Source organism: Pholis gunnellus (genome assembly GCF_910591455.1).
Source record: "Pholis gunnellus genome assembly, chromosome: 5".
In the NCBI taxonomy this organism is placed as follows: Eukaryota; Metazoa; Chordata; class Actinopteri; order Perciformes; family Pholidae; genus Pholis; species Pholis gunnellus.
In genome coordinates, this window is record NC_136531.1 from 23,494,658 (window position 1) to 23,509,102 (window position 14,445).

Consider the following 14,445-nt stretch of genomic DNA (forward strand, 5'->3'; position numbering starts at 1 on the left):
CTCTCGTTCCCTCGTCGTTAAGGGTTTCGGCACCGAACAAAGCACACAGTCATGCAGAGAGAATGCGGGGCTCAACGGAGTGGTTCCAACTGACACCACAATTACACACAGCTTCTCCCTCACTGTCTCTTTCCACCCTGCTTTATCCGCTCTCCCGACGCTTTTTCTCCCTAAAACACCCTCGCTCTGCTTTTATACTCTTTGCATAATGTGCCCTTGTCTTCCTCTATATATGTATCTCTGTCACACGCAATTTCTCTCTCTCTCTCTCTCTCTCGCCAATTAGAGCCTTACGTCTGCTTCTTCACCCAAAGTGCCGTCGGTCTAAACAGGTTTTTTTTTTTTGTGAGGAAAAGAAAAACATTTTTTACCCCTTTTAATGGCTCCCTGTGGATCTCATTGTAATGCTTGTGTTATTTGCTACACAAGCAGCATGTTGGGAATTATTTCTACTGATGTGGGGTTTTTTCTTTCTTATTCCGTGCCACAGTTCGGCACACCGAGTTCAGGCACTTTGTTATCTCCAAGTACAAGCCTTTTTGTTCCAAATTAACTGTGCTGCAAGTTGAAGGGAACTAATCAAAAACTCTCTCTCTCTCTCTCTCTCTTTTTTTTTTCAGAGAACACTTGCTTCCTGTATCTCTTGGACGGGTCTTCTCTCCGACGCTGACTCTATATTTCTATCGCCGTTGCTCCTCTTTCTCCGCCGAAGCGTAGAAAATACGGGGCTTGATAACCATCTGGCTGTAAGCAAACTCACTTTGAGCTTGCAATTTCAATTTCCCCCCCTTTGTATTTGTGTAGATAACGACAAGACAGCAGAGAGAGGAAAGTGTGCGTTATCTTGTATCGTTCTATGAAGACGAATCAAAATGCAACTCGGAGAATACGTGAGGCTCAATCTACGGCGCTCGTCGTTGAAATTGAGCCTAAAAAAAAAAAAACGTGACGAGTCAACGATAAATATATGTGCGACGGCATCCAAACCAGATGAATTTCCCAAGTTAAAAGACTTCCAGGGGCAGATAATCAGCATTCCTACCTCGTACTCTTGAGAGAACTTGAGATTGTCGTTCGCCTTGAGGCGCTCGGTGTGATCTGCTAGCTCAGAGATGGGGACGGGCGGGTGGCTCGTCATGCCTGCCGAGCACAGAAATAGAAGAAAGAGGCCATTTGGATAGATTTACAACTTTTTTTTTTTTTTTTTTGGAGGAAAATGTTAAAAGTGAGGATTCTCTGAGGTGGTGTTGTTTAGTGCTCTGTCCACAGTCAGCGCAGGAAGCAAATGGGTTGGTTTTTTTGTTTGTTAAATGACCATTTTCTGTCTTGGCAGACAGAAAGAACAATGTGCAGTGCTCTGAAAGTTACTGAGGCGCAATAATATGTCCTCGGAGTATACGCACACTGCTGGTGAAGACAAAAAAAGACTGTGACACAGGTGGTTAAACATTTAGCATAACATTAACAAAAAAAAAAATGTAAACAAAATATTCCAGAGACATTTTGATGAAATGTTGTCAATTCAAGCAGCTTCATCCTAGATGGGATGGAAGGTTAGTTAGCAATGACAATGGGGGAAAAAAGGGAAAGAAAGAAGGCAAGAAAATGAATGTGGTAAGAAAGAAAACAGCAGAAAGGAGAGAAGATCTATGTGCGAACTAAGACCAACTAACTTGACAAACGGCGGTAGCCGCGGTACACTGACACACGGTAGGCTGAAAAGGGGGAAACGACACCACGGTTAATCTAATAAACACAACCAACACATCAAACTACACGTGGCATTTGTGGCCGCGTGCACGGCGGCGTGAGCTGCTTTACCTGGAGTCTGGAAGTTGATTCGGCGTAGCTCCACGGGATCAGTGGGATGGTGGGACGACATGGCTTTGCTGCAGGGGAAACTGCCCTTCCTGCCCTCAGCCTCGGCCCTTTTCCTGGAATCAACAGATCAACGCGCAGCGATTACATGCATCTCAAACCCCGATGAACTGAAACCTTTTATTGCATGACAAAAAAAAAAAAAACAGCTGAATCTGGGAAAATGTGGGATTTGTAATCTTACGCAGAACCTCCATTTTTGTGGGGGGGAGGATTTGTGTTCAAATAAATTGACCAGAGTGACGTGAATGTTATACATTTCCGAGAAAAGCTGCATAAAAATTGCTCCTTGGACATTTACAGGGATAGCTGTAATTCTTAGGAAATATCTGTTTTAAATTGTGCCAGAGCTTTGGTTGACTACTGGTTTAGTGTTGCAGCTATTTTATATGTAAATGGCCGGCACATTGTCTGAGATGTCTGAGATGGAGGGGGGAAGTCGGCTTTTTTCCAAGGAAATATAAATGACATCCATTCTCACACTGTCTTTTCTTTTACATTACCTTTTAGTTAAAATTGGAGACGTGAACTCATGCAGTGCAGTTGTCATTGTTCCCTACTCTGCATGCTACCAGTGCACTGCAGCTTACTATACAGTCATCAAAAAAATAAAAAATACATCAAGTTAATCCTGACTCTACTGGGATCTATTATCAAAAGCATTATTTGCAGAGGCTTTTCAAACGGAAAATACCCTGCAGGACAGAGGAAATGGTAATAGGTAGTGTTTGTTTACCTGTCGGGTTTGCTGGATCCAGACAGGAGAGAAGAGCAGATGAAAGGACAGACAAGGATGAATAACATTAGTGTCCATTCGAGAGAGAAAAAAAAACACCAGGGAGAAAAGCAACGTTGAACACTGCGTTCGACCCCTCTCATTAACATGAATCACTTTCTTATTAAAATGTTAGATAAGTTGAAAGGCACCTCCTATAGACGGAGATACACAGCTAATGTAAAGCTAAATGGTTCTGCATACACATTATGTCACAACACAGCCTCTTACTGCCACATCTAGGATATAATAACATACTGGGAATATGTTGCAAAGGGAGACGTTAATGGCTGTGGATCACCACTGTTTACACTCTTTAGATTATTACCATCAAGGTTAATAATTCAGTCACAGTCATTTATTGCATTTGCATTAATGCATTAACAAAGCTCTAGCCAGCAGATGATTATCATAAATAATGCCAATGAGTGGTAATGTTATCTTCCACTATCCGTTATGTCGGCCAGCTAAACGGATATTTAAGAGCAGATGACAGAAGACACACAGTTCAGTTTCTGCGAGAACCTGTGAGCTAAACTCAGATGATTAGTGAGCAAACAGATTGGGAAAGTTAATTGTGTCGCCTGCAGCAGCGCGGCGTGTAGCAATAAATACAGCTTAACGCTAGTCCTGTATGTTGCATAAATAACGGAGCCACATAACGAACCAGCTGGGCTCCGTTCAGTCTCAGCTCGGTTCAGGCGTCGCGTGAGGGAAAGGTACGGCGTGAGGTTAAGAGGCTTTGTTCACTTCAATCTGCGTCACAATTCATACGCCTCCTCAGAGTCACAACTCAAATCTGATCACACAGACACGATACATTTGTTAGATTCAGTGTGAATTACACTTTACCGATGACGTCATTAACTCAGATTCCAATTAATCCATGGAAACATTTATACTTCCTGTTTGCATATCCCAAAGCATTATGGGCACCGTAGTTCCAAAAACCTTTCAGAGATGGTTTACATTATTTCTTTTATAACTTTGCTCGGTCAAAGGCAATTTGAGAACTGCTGCCTGTGATAGAACAGCAAAAAAGGCAAGGACTATTAAATACAAACATGACATATACTGTAAGCCAAACATTTTGAATTGACTACAATAAACCGAGGCGCAACAAGCCAAAGTGGAAATGAAAATCAGTTAATCCTTGGAGAATATCTGTTGCTCTTCTGTGAAGACCTAAACTTGATTCTACTGATTTTATTTTTCTCGTATTCATCAAAACTCTTAATCCTTCTCCCTATCTCTTTTTGATTTCCTTACTCCTTCTCTCACTAATCCCAACTCTTTATTAAACCCTTTTTTTCATCTTGCTGCCCTTACCTCTTGAACAGAAGGATGGCGATGACGATGCAGACGATGAAGATGACAGCGAGCACAGGCCCCACCACCCACAACAGACCCTCTTCCTCATCGACGATTGGCTGAGGATCCACATCCGATGAGGTCACGGGATCAGAATAAGGGCTGGTGGCGTACATGGTCTGGAGCAAGACACGTTTTGTTGTTATACATTTCGACAAAACTGCACTGAGATGGTAAAAAACTGTGTGTTTGAGTGTGTGTTTTTTTTTTACTCACGTTCTCAGAGAGGTCCAACAGCGCAAGCACAAAGAAAACATACTCCTGTCCGTTCTGCAGCGGACGGTTGCGGAAGTCGCCGTAGTTTCGCCCATCACCCAGCGTGAACTCCAGGGGGAGGGTCTTGAAGTGAGCGGTGACGTAGGCCCTCGGATCCGATTGGCCGGCCTGTCTGCGGATGCGAAGGGCGCGACTGACGCTGGTCCTGTTGATCTCTTTCAGCAGCTAAAAAGGGTGGACAGGGATTAACTGTTTTGGCAATTTTACTTCGCACACAAAAAAAACTAATCAGTGAAAGAACAACGGGGCTGTACAAAGCATTATCGACTAAGCATGAATGTCTTCATCATCAACTGAATTGCTACCGCATTTATCCATTGAGACGGCGGCGGGCATCATGAAAACTCTATTGAAACTAATCTCGCACACATGAATGCGCTTTCAGAAACAGCGTAATAAGGTGATGGAAGTCTTTATAGAAAAAAAGGCAGGAAGTGGAATTAGATGGGAAATGTTATGTGAAGGCATTGTTTGGCTTGAACAGGCCGCGGACGGCCAGGTCGTCCACCTTCGCATAATGAGACGCAAATACTCTGACAACAGAGCCCTGCGAGTGGGCTCGGCGCTATTCTTTGTTTGTGTGACTTGAAAATTCAATTCGAAACACTCGAATTGTCCCTTCAAGGGGCGATTTTGAGTTTGCAAACAACAGCACAAGAGTTGAAGTACAAAAAAAAGATGAACGGTAATGGCCAGTCCATATCTGGCAATCATCATAATTGCCCCTCAACATTAGCATTACCTTATAGCTAGCTCTTTATCATGGCCATAATGTCTCACCTCATCCAGGTTCATCTGGTCGGGCTCCTCCCAGGGATTCTGGAACTTCCCTCCTCTCTGCTTCTTCAGTGGCACCACCACCACATAGTAACCCCTGAAACACACCATGCACTGGGTTCAGGCTTAGGGAAATACATAATAAAGACCACATTTAAAAAAAAAAGACAAAATCATTTCCGTCCCTGGAGAAACACCAGTGTGCTGACATTTAAAGGAATATTTCGACATTTTGGGAAAAGTACTTATCCTTCTTCTTTGAGAGTCATTAGATAAGAAGATGAATACCACTGAAGCTACAGCCAGCACCCAGTTAGCTTAGCCTAGCATAAAGGGGGAAACAGCTAGCCTGGCTCTGTCAGAAGGTAGCAAAATCGTCTCACTAATATAAACATTGTATCTCTTTTGCTTAGTTTAGTTCAGTTGTTTTAATTATTGAGCTTAAGAGGTGCTTCTGCATTTTGTTACCCTTCACACGGAGCCAGGCGAGGTGTTTCAAGTGCTAAGCTAAGCTAAGCAGCTGTTGGTGGTAGCTTCATATTTACTTTAACGTTTTATATATACAGTATATATATATTTTTTTATTCTATTCTTTTTTTAGTTTTATATACTTCTTATTATTTATTTCTGTTACTTCTCTATTTATCTGTACTATTGCTGTCTGAGTTTCTCCTCTGGGGATCAATGAAGGTTCATCTGATCTGATCTTATCTCGGCTTCACATTTACCGCACACATCATCTAACTCTCAGCAAGAAAGTGAGTAAAGATATTTCCTTAAATGTCAAACTATTTCTTGTTCTGCTGTAAAGAACTACAGAGTATTGTGTCATTAATTCTGTATATTGCAGCAGCAGCAGCTGTGACACCGCACGCTAAATCCAAACAGTGTGGTTGTTTTTGGAACAGAGGGCCCCGTCTGAAGCCTCGTGTGAGACAAAAACAATAATACCACTGGAGGAGTGGAATTCTTTTCAGAGACAGTCAGACCATAAGCACCCGCCAAGCGATCACAGGGCACTGACTCCAAAATCATCCATGTGTTCTCAACAGATGACTCACTCCAGCGCTCCGTGCTTGCAGAGTGATACGGCAGAAAGTAGCTTTTCCATGTCAAATGCGAGAATTTGTTACAGTTCTAAAGATGGAATAGCGAGCGAGATGAGATAATGTGAGCTTCAATCTGGCAATTCTATTTTTAGAGAGGAGGGAGATAAGTTGATCAATGGAAAATCTCTAAAAGCTAATCACATAAAAAAATTGCTCACGCGGTGTGTTTTATTATTTTTAATATCCGGCTCATTGCAGTTTGTGCTACTACTGTATCTTGGATTGGGGCCCCTGACAATGGGAAAGACTTGCAGGGCAAGATCCTGAAAGAGCAAAATCCTGTTCGGGACTCTAAAGACCCCAAAACACTTTGGCTGAGAGAACATGTGAGTAGCTGTGGACCGACTCAGGTTGTGTTTTCAGGCTGAGAGGCAGCTCCCACTTGCTATGTATATTTGTTCTTGGTTATGAAAAAGGCAGATGAGATTATCAGCTTTGTGCTTCCAATCGGCCTGTTCACAGACCTGCTTTGCTGCCAACTCAAAAGAAATCCCTCCCGATGGACCAATAAATGAAAGGCAGCAGTTAAGGGGAGGAGGACGATGTGAAATTGGAGCATATTCTTGGAGCATATTCTGCACAGGTAAAGATACTCCCATCTAGTCATGGAATGAAACCTAATTCCTCCCCTCTTCACTCTCATTCATCATCACTACCTGACTTTGGCCGTGGTCTGCACGGTCGGCAGCTGCACAGTCACCATGCCGTCTGCGTTGGTCTTCCCCACCACCGTGGGCTTGGTCTTCAGGATGTCCGGGGCGGTGGTGGCGGTGACGCGGTGCTGCAGACCCCCGGCGCTGTTGGCCCGGTTGGTGAGCAGGAAGGAATACTGCGTGTCCGGCTCCAAGCCGATGATCAGCTTCTGAGTCTGCTTCCCATCCACCTCCACGGACTGGCCCTTTCCATACAGGATCTGGACACGGGATGGGCCACATAGTTTGAATACACGACACAGAGTAAGACACACAACGCAGCACGTATTGTAAGTTCTCAAATAGTTCCCAGTGCCTTGATTTACACCGGCAAAAAGACGTTTTGTTGGTATATATTATTACACTTTAGCACAAAGTCTCAATGTTTTTGCCTGTTTGCCTAAACACCTCTATTTATTTGACACTAAAAGCCTTCCAGCAGTTCCAGGTGCATTACAGTATGTTCCTGCAAGACTTTGTATCAATCATCAAACAGGAAGTGTTACATTTTATCATAAAAAAAAAGAAATAGGAAACAAATGCTTGAATATATTTGAAAACATTATGTTGAATCTACAGAGACTTGTTGCAGAGCAGATCGTTTCATTCTCCCCTTTTCCCCCCACCATCCTATATTTGCACCCCGTCTTTATTTGTTTTTTACACATTTTGCGACCTGAAAATATTTGATTTCTGTTTTTTATTTACTCACATTTAAATATAAAAGAAATGCAAATCTACTCACGGTGAACGGCTGGGCCGGGTTCTTGTCTCGTATCTCCCAGGACAGCAGAACAGAGTTCTTCATGGCAGCTTTTACTCTGAAGTTGGTGGCAAAAACTAAAGGCACAGAAAAGAAGAAGAAAAGAAATGAACACTATTCCAGTCTCGTTTAATCTCTCTACTGAACCAAAAGTAATGGCCTTACCTGCGTATCACTCTCTAGTGCCCGTCTCAAGCTAGCTACCTGCTCTGATCAACACACAGTGAGCGGGACTGGACAGCGATACTCGCCCATGACCCAAGACTCTTACCTTGCTTTGGGAAAAGGACGTTGGGTCTAAGACTACAGTGACAAGACAACGAAAAAGGACACTTAGGATGTTGTCACCAGATGTTGTGTGTGTCTGAGTGTGTGTGTGTGTGTAAGTGGGACTTGTGTGTGCACAAATGTGCTGTTAGGAAGAGCGTGGTGCGTCCGGAGCAGTTAGAAAAGTGAATCCTACCTTGGTCTAGCCGCTGCGTCCTAAACTGGACACTTGGGCTGAACGGCCCGGGGCCAACAGCTGTGAACGCGCACAACCTGACTTCGTACACAGTATCGGCACTCAGACCCTCCAACAAAACACTCGCCCGTGGAGTGGGCACCACGACCTCCGAGGCGTTCCCTCGACTGTTTATATCCTTGTACAGGACCGAGTACTTGGTGATTTTCCCGTTTTGCTCAATCAGCGGCACCGATTTCCACTCCAGCCGGAGGGAGGTGGCAGACGCCTCCTCCGAGATGATAAATTCTGGGTATCCACTTGGGGCGTCCTCCGGAGTGGCCAGCTCCTTGACGGCCTCCTCGCCGTAGCCCATTTTGTTACGGGAGGACAGCCTGAACACGTATTTGGCTCCCTTGTGGACGTCTTGGGCGGTGTAGCGGTTCTCCTTGGTAGGGAACTCCACCACCGTGAAGGGGAGGACGTCGACGCGGCCGAAGGTGAGGCGGTACCCGAGGAGCGGGGTGGGCGGGTTGGGCGGCGGGTACCACTGAAGCAGAGCCGTACCTGAATCGGTGGCGCTCACAGTCAGTTTGGGCTTCTCGGGCACTACAAAGAGTGGAAACAGGGAGGGAGCAGGAGAAAGAGAGGGACTGATGAAAAGATAATTAGGGAATAATTGCAAAGCGCATTATTCGTCACCTCGAGCGAAACTGCAAAATATGATTAACACGGCACCAAGCGACTGGCTTCTTTCTGGGCATATCAAGGTGTGACAGAGTGAGACGTGAAGCAATTCAGCGATTTAATGGCCTCTAATGATCATTAGCGACGCTTTGGGCTCAGAGATCATTACTATGTGTGTGTGTGTGTCTGTGTAGTCTGTGCGGACACACTTACGTGGCAGGGCGCTGCAGACGGTAACAGGTTTGCTGCGAGCGCCGTCGCCCTTGGCAGTGTAAGCCCCCACCGATACAGAGTAGGCGGTGTCTGCCTTCAGGTCTCCGAGAACCACCTCCTGCAGGAAAACAAAAAGCACCGTCAGCATCAAAACGGAATCTATTTCTGTGTGCCCTCAGGACACGGAGCAGGGCTTCTAGTTAATAAAAAAAAAAGAAAACAACAACAGTTTGGGTCAAACTGGTTAAAAAAGATACAATTCTGTGCCTGTACGTGACAGATATTCAGCTCTTTTTCTACGCCAACAATGCTTTTCTCAGGCCGGGAAGTTATTTTCACTTCTTTTATAAAACTGTAGACTGGAAATCATCTCTACACAACTCAAAACAACTATATCAAATTATCCCAACAGAGCTCAAAATGTGGTTCACTAGCAACACAAAATGCCCTTTAATCACACAGACACTCACAACTCATTTAGATCGGTCTCCATCTAAACACTAAACACAATACTTTCTTCATTTCTTGGCCTGCGGAAAGCATAAATAATGGTATTTTGGCAATACTCGCGGGTGACTCACATCATCAGTTATCTATGTGTTTATTAATAAATTCTGGAGAACACACGATGCAGAAATGAAAAAAGGGACTTCCTGCAGGAATTTAAGCCTTCGCTCAGTTTATAGGAGATTTTAAAACTACAATCTCATAAATATGTCTCATCTACTCTCTGTGCTTTGTTGTTTTCACTATTAAATAATAAGCTTAAAAAAGGGGTTTACTCACATATTCAGCTGAGTCACCATATTCCCACTAAATAGCAGCATCAAGAAAAGAGAAAAGGAAGAGAAAAACACAATAATTAATATTTGGTATGTAATCTAAAAGACTGCCAAGTCTATTGCACCATCTTATACTGCCTATACTAAGCTGGAAACTATCAGCAGTAATTGGCAGATACAAATAGATTTAGGTCCATTATTTATCCTGGACAGAGATCCAATAATGCTGGAAATGAAAAGAATCAAGACTGAAATACACTTTGCTTTGCTTTCTTGTCAATAATTAGATGAGAAAATAGATACCGCTCACATGTCGGTGTGCTAAATACGAAGCAAAAAGACTGTGAAAATGGTTTGATCGAACAAACCAGATGTAACGTGCTAATTAGTGAGCTTTAGAGGTGCTGGTGGTTTCTCCCCCTTCTTCCCTTCATTACGCGAAGCTAAGCCAACTCCTGGCTATCGATCTTCTCATCTAACTCCCTGCAAGAAGGCAAACAAGCAGATTTCCTAAAATGTCAAAATGTTCGTTTGAAGCAATCTTAAGGAAGGTTTAGGCTCAATATGTCAGTTTATTTGGCACTGTTCCTCAACCCTAATTATTTTACAGAGGAAGTTGATGTGGAATCTGGGACAGATTGCTTCATTGTGATTTGTGTAGTGTAGAAAATAAAAGATTCATCTTATCTAGAGTTATACCTAGATGGCAACATGCGGGCTTTCTCATCTATCATACATATATCCAGCTAAACCCATGTGTCTAGGGAGCTCATAATTTATTCATGGCTTTAATGAATCTATTAAATTAACATGTTAAATTGCAAATTTGCAATGAATATAACTGTGTAATAAAAATATGGTAATTGTCATGTTGGAGAGCATATGTTCGTTTTACCTGCGAGTCCTCTATGAGGATGTCCTTGATGAACGGCTGACCCTGAGGTTCTCCGTAGTTCATCCTCACATAGTGGACTTGGTAGCCTCGGACCTGACCGTGCTGCCGTTCGGGTGCTGGTGCTCGCCATTTCACCCTAACGGCCGAGGCGTTCACAGTCTCCGCCTCCACCCCTCGCGGAGGACCACTTGGAACTAAAAAATGCATGTTGGTATAGAGGTCAAGGGTCACAGATGATGGGCACTCAAACCTCTAAAGGACTCCACTTTTTCTAATAAAAAATATACTGGATTCATGGGCAGATAAAAAAATTTAAAAATACCCAAAAGCTGAAAAAATTTAAAAATACAACCCTCCAAAAAGTCTAAAACTGCTCTGATGTCTGGGGGAAAAAAAGTCAAAATAGTAAAAAAAAATAAAAATGAGAGTGCTTGAGGAAAAACATGGAGTAAAAAAGCAGTGGAGGATAAGAAGCAAATGTAGAGAAAGATAAGAATGGCAGATAGAAAAGGATTTGTTGCCATGGGCAGAAGCAGTGGCAGGCAGTCAAAGAGAAAATACTGTTATCAAGAAAAACCTCTCTCGTGCTGCCAAGAACTACACTTCTCCCTATATAGACACTGAAAAAAACTGGAATGTCTCCAAACTATAAAAATGGAGACATGGAGAGTAAGACATATTGAGCATTAATATCAAAAAATATTGCTGAAATATTACAAATTACTCAAGACACAGTAAAAAAGACATTGATTAAAGCTAGATTAAAGATATTTAAAGAATCGGAGAGGAGTTGGAAGGGCATGTGAGAAAAGCCATGGTGTGGAAAGGCCAAGGTACGGCGGATTGGTTTTGGTATCGTTAGTGGAGAAAAAAAAGTGGGAAATCCCAACCACCCCTCATCCCAAAAACTGGGGAATTTTACAAGAAAGGGGAAAAGTGCGGAAAAAAGATGCTGGTAAGAAAAAAAAGACAGGGTAAAATTTGCTGCTGGAGAAAAAGGGGGAGCTGCTGTTGACAAGAGAAAGCAGTGGTGAGGGAGTAGCAGGAAAGGTGTCCGGATGTTGGAGGTTTCTGGCGGTTATGAAGGAATAAAGGAGAGGTTTTCAAAACAGAATGGTCGGAGTGGTTCCTAAATGCATCATCCATTTAGATTGTCAAAATGCTTTAACTGGCCAGTGGGAAGAAACTTGCTGTTAGTTTAGGGTGCACTGAGCTCATTAGTGCTATATTAGTGAGGGAGCCATTGTTAGAGGTACGGACCCTCTTAAAACAGGCAGGGGGGAGGTTTGTTTGGGAACATACCATCTTCCTCGGTGCGGATGAGCAGCTGTAAACTCTCCGGCCCGTCGCCGGCTTCCGTCTGCGCCCGTACCGTTACGCCATACTCAGTCCATTTCTCCAGGTCTTCCAGGAGATACGGAGAACTCTCCGGAGGAATTCCGTCAACACTTTTAGATATTTTGTTGCCCTCAGTAGTGGAGTACTGGATGGAGTATCCGGTGATGACGCCGTTTTGAAACTCCAGAGGGGGCGGAGCCCAACTTACCAGAATGCTGGTAGAGCTGGGACTGGCGCATGTGATGTCCTGGGGAGGCGCTGAAGGAACTGATCGACCAGTTTCGAGGAAGCACAGTGGAGGTGTGTGTGTGTGTGTGTGTGTGTGTGTGTGTGTGTGTGTGTGTGTGTTGTTTGGGTAAATGTTATTCGGTCGTGTGTGTGTGTTTGTTTGTGTGTGAGTGTGTGAGGTCGTTATCGGTGGGTGGAGAGGTGAGGAGGTGAGGTTTGCCGTGAAGGAACGGTGGGATGATATTGAGCAGACGAGAGACAGAGAACAAAAAAAAGACAAAGAAACATAAAATGAAAACAAAACACTGGAGAACAGAAAGCTCTTATGAAAAAAAAAATGACCCTGTGGCTCGAGAGCAAGATGGCTGAACAAAGATACTGAACGATGGGTGTCCGCTTCTGTTCGGTTGAAATGTTTAGAGCGATGGAAACGAGTGGATGACTTAAAAAAAAAAAGAGATGCGACACAGGAACGTTGACTAGAGCGTTAACACACAAACATACCTGCCCATAACTTACTTGTCCTCACAGCCTACCCAAGCCTCTGTGATCCATGTTGGAGTTCTCATCTCTATCTAGCTTCTCAGGCTCCTTACCTTCGTTTTCACTGATTTTTCTCACAGACCTCAGATTGCTAGCCAACAAATTAAGTTTCGTTACTTTGCTGTCAATCATCAACAAGCTGTCCGGTACGATGCTTTGCCGAAAAAATACCGCATTTTGGGATTAAGTTCCGGGAATTATTGAATTCATGATGTATTTGTTGGAATCAAATCTGAGGTCGGTCAAGGTCTGGATTCACGAGGGCCCTTTTTGTTGTGACAATGCAAAAAAAAAAACTAACTGCCAAATGTCTGTTTGTAACATGATGGTCAGATCTAGCGTTTTGTGTATTTGTGGTTTGGCTTTTGTGCCAGGTCTCATTTTTGCATTGTCAAAATTGAAACCACACTCTCTCTCTCTCTCTCGCTCTCTCTCTAACACACACACACACACACACACACACACACACACACAAACAACAGTATTGGGACCTACGCGTCTGCGGTGTGTCGATGGACACCTCGTTGGTGTACGCCCCGATTCCATGCTTGCTCCTGGCAGCCAGCTGGAAGGTGTAGGTGGAGAAAGGCTTCAGGTTCTTTAACAGGTAGGAGGTGGTGGGCTCAAAGCTCACTTTCTTCTGAAAGGACATGAAGAGAAACGGAGAACAGTGGAATACGCAGGTGGTGAGGAAAAAAAAGAAAAAAAAAGGTTGTGTTAACTTTCCCCCCACGGTGTTTCAAACAGAACAGGTAACTTTTAATATTAAGATCAATTAATCTTCTGTTAGGCAACACTTCCATCTATTCATTAAAACATGTTTGTTATCCATCCATGAATGTATCAGTCCAGCAAAACTCTCTCTCTCTCTCAGCTACCAATCTGTCTGTTTCCCTCTTATTTTACCTCCTCTGTGTCGTCAGCTCGTCGGTAGACCAGTTCATATCCCGTGATCTGGTTGTCGGGGCCACCCTGGGGTGGCGCGACCCAGGACAACAGGATGCTGGTCTCGGACTTGGCCTCACCCTTAAATTCTGAAGGTTGGGATGGAACTACACAGTTGGGTGGGGGGGGGGGGGGGAACCAGGATTAGTAAAACCATGCTAAGATACTTTCTTTCTTTTACTCTTGCTGATAATTGCGTGAAGTTAGATTATAGTGTGCGTGGCGGATCTGTCTAATACAAGCAGAGCCCGACATCCCTCTCTTACCTCCGGTCTTGGCTATGATCTGCAGGTCCTGGGACAGGGGTCCATCTCCTACGGAGGTGAAGGCCAGCACTCTGATGTAATAAGTCTTGTTGGGAGTCAGACCCTGGATGGTGATGAAGTTGGCGCTGCGCACCATCTGCTTCTCCCACTGCACGACACACATCGCAACGCATGAATGCAAGCAGACACACAGACGGACACTTGAGTGTTAGACCCAATGCGGACGGCACAGGCCATCGGTCCTCTGTCTTTAATAATAGACAGGTACCCACCTGGTTGACTGGCAGCGCGTTGTCTGAGGTGTAGTAGACTCTGTAGCCCACCACCTGTCCGTTGGGTTCCTCTGGTTCATCCCAGTGGATGATTGCCGTTGTGGTGCTCAGCATACGACCTCTGACCTGCAGAGCGAAAACAGGAGGAACTTCAGCGGAGCTGCTCTGGGATACAATGTACTGGAGCAACTTG

General features: G+C 44.1%; 1 protein-coding gene across 1 annotated transcript in view; it reads right to left on the minus strand.

The window, feature by feature from the left end:
* The window catches only part of ptprdb (protein tyrosine phosphatase receptor type Db), a 91,684-nt gene that overhangs the window by 21,935 nt on the left and 55,304 nt on the right, over positions 1-14,445 (minus strand). The window contains exons 11-28 of the mRNA XM_079160389.1: positions 14,253-14,378; positions 13,981-14,128; positions 13,676-13,821; positions 13,265-13,409; positions 11,963-12,265; positions 10,661-10,854; positions 9,770-9,796; positions 8,984-9,101; positions 8,105-8,692; positions 7,624-7,718; positions 6,843-7,099; positions 5,081-5,174; positions 4,241-4,465; positions 3,983-4,143; positions 2,615-2,626; positions 1,822-1,934; positions 1,674-1,715; positions 1,043-1,140 (exon numbers count right to left, since the gene is read on the minus strand). Coding sequence (XP_079016515.1) covers positions 1,043-1,140; positions 1,674-1,715; positions 1,822-1,934; positions 2,615-2,626; positions 3,983-4,143; positions 4,241-4,465; positions 5,081-5,174; positions 6,843-7,099; positions 7,624-7,718; positions 8,105-8,692; positions 8,984-9,101; positions 9,770-9,796; positions 10,661-10,854; positions 11,963-12,265; positions 13,265-13,409; positions 13,676-13,821; positions 13,981-14,128; positions 14,253-14,378 — 2,892 coding nt within the window. The remainder of the gene's footprint in view (positions 1-1,042; positions 1,141-1,673; positions 1,716-1,821; positions 1,935-2,614; positions 2,627-3,982; positions 4,144-4,240; positions 4,466-5,080; positions 5,175-6,842; positions 7,100-7,623; positions 7,719-8,104; positions 8,693-8,983; positions 9,102-9,769; positions 9,797-10,660; positions 10,855-11,962; positions 12,266-13,264; positions 13,410-13,675; positions 13,822-13,980; positions 14,129-14,252; positions 14,379-14,445) is intronic.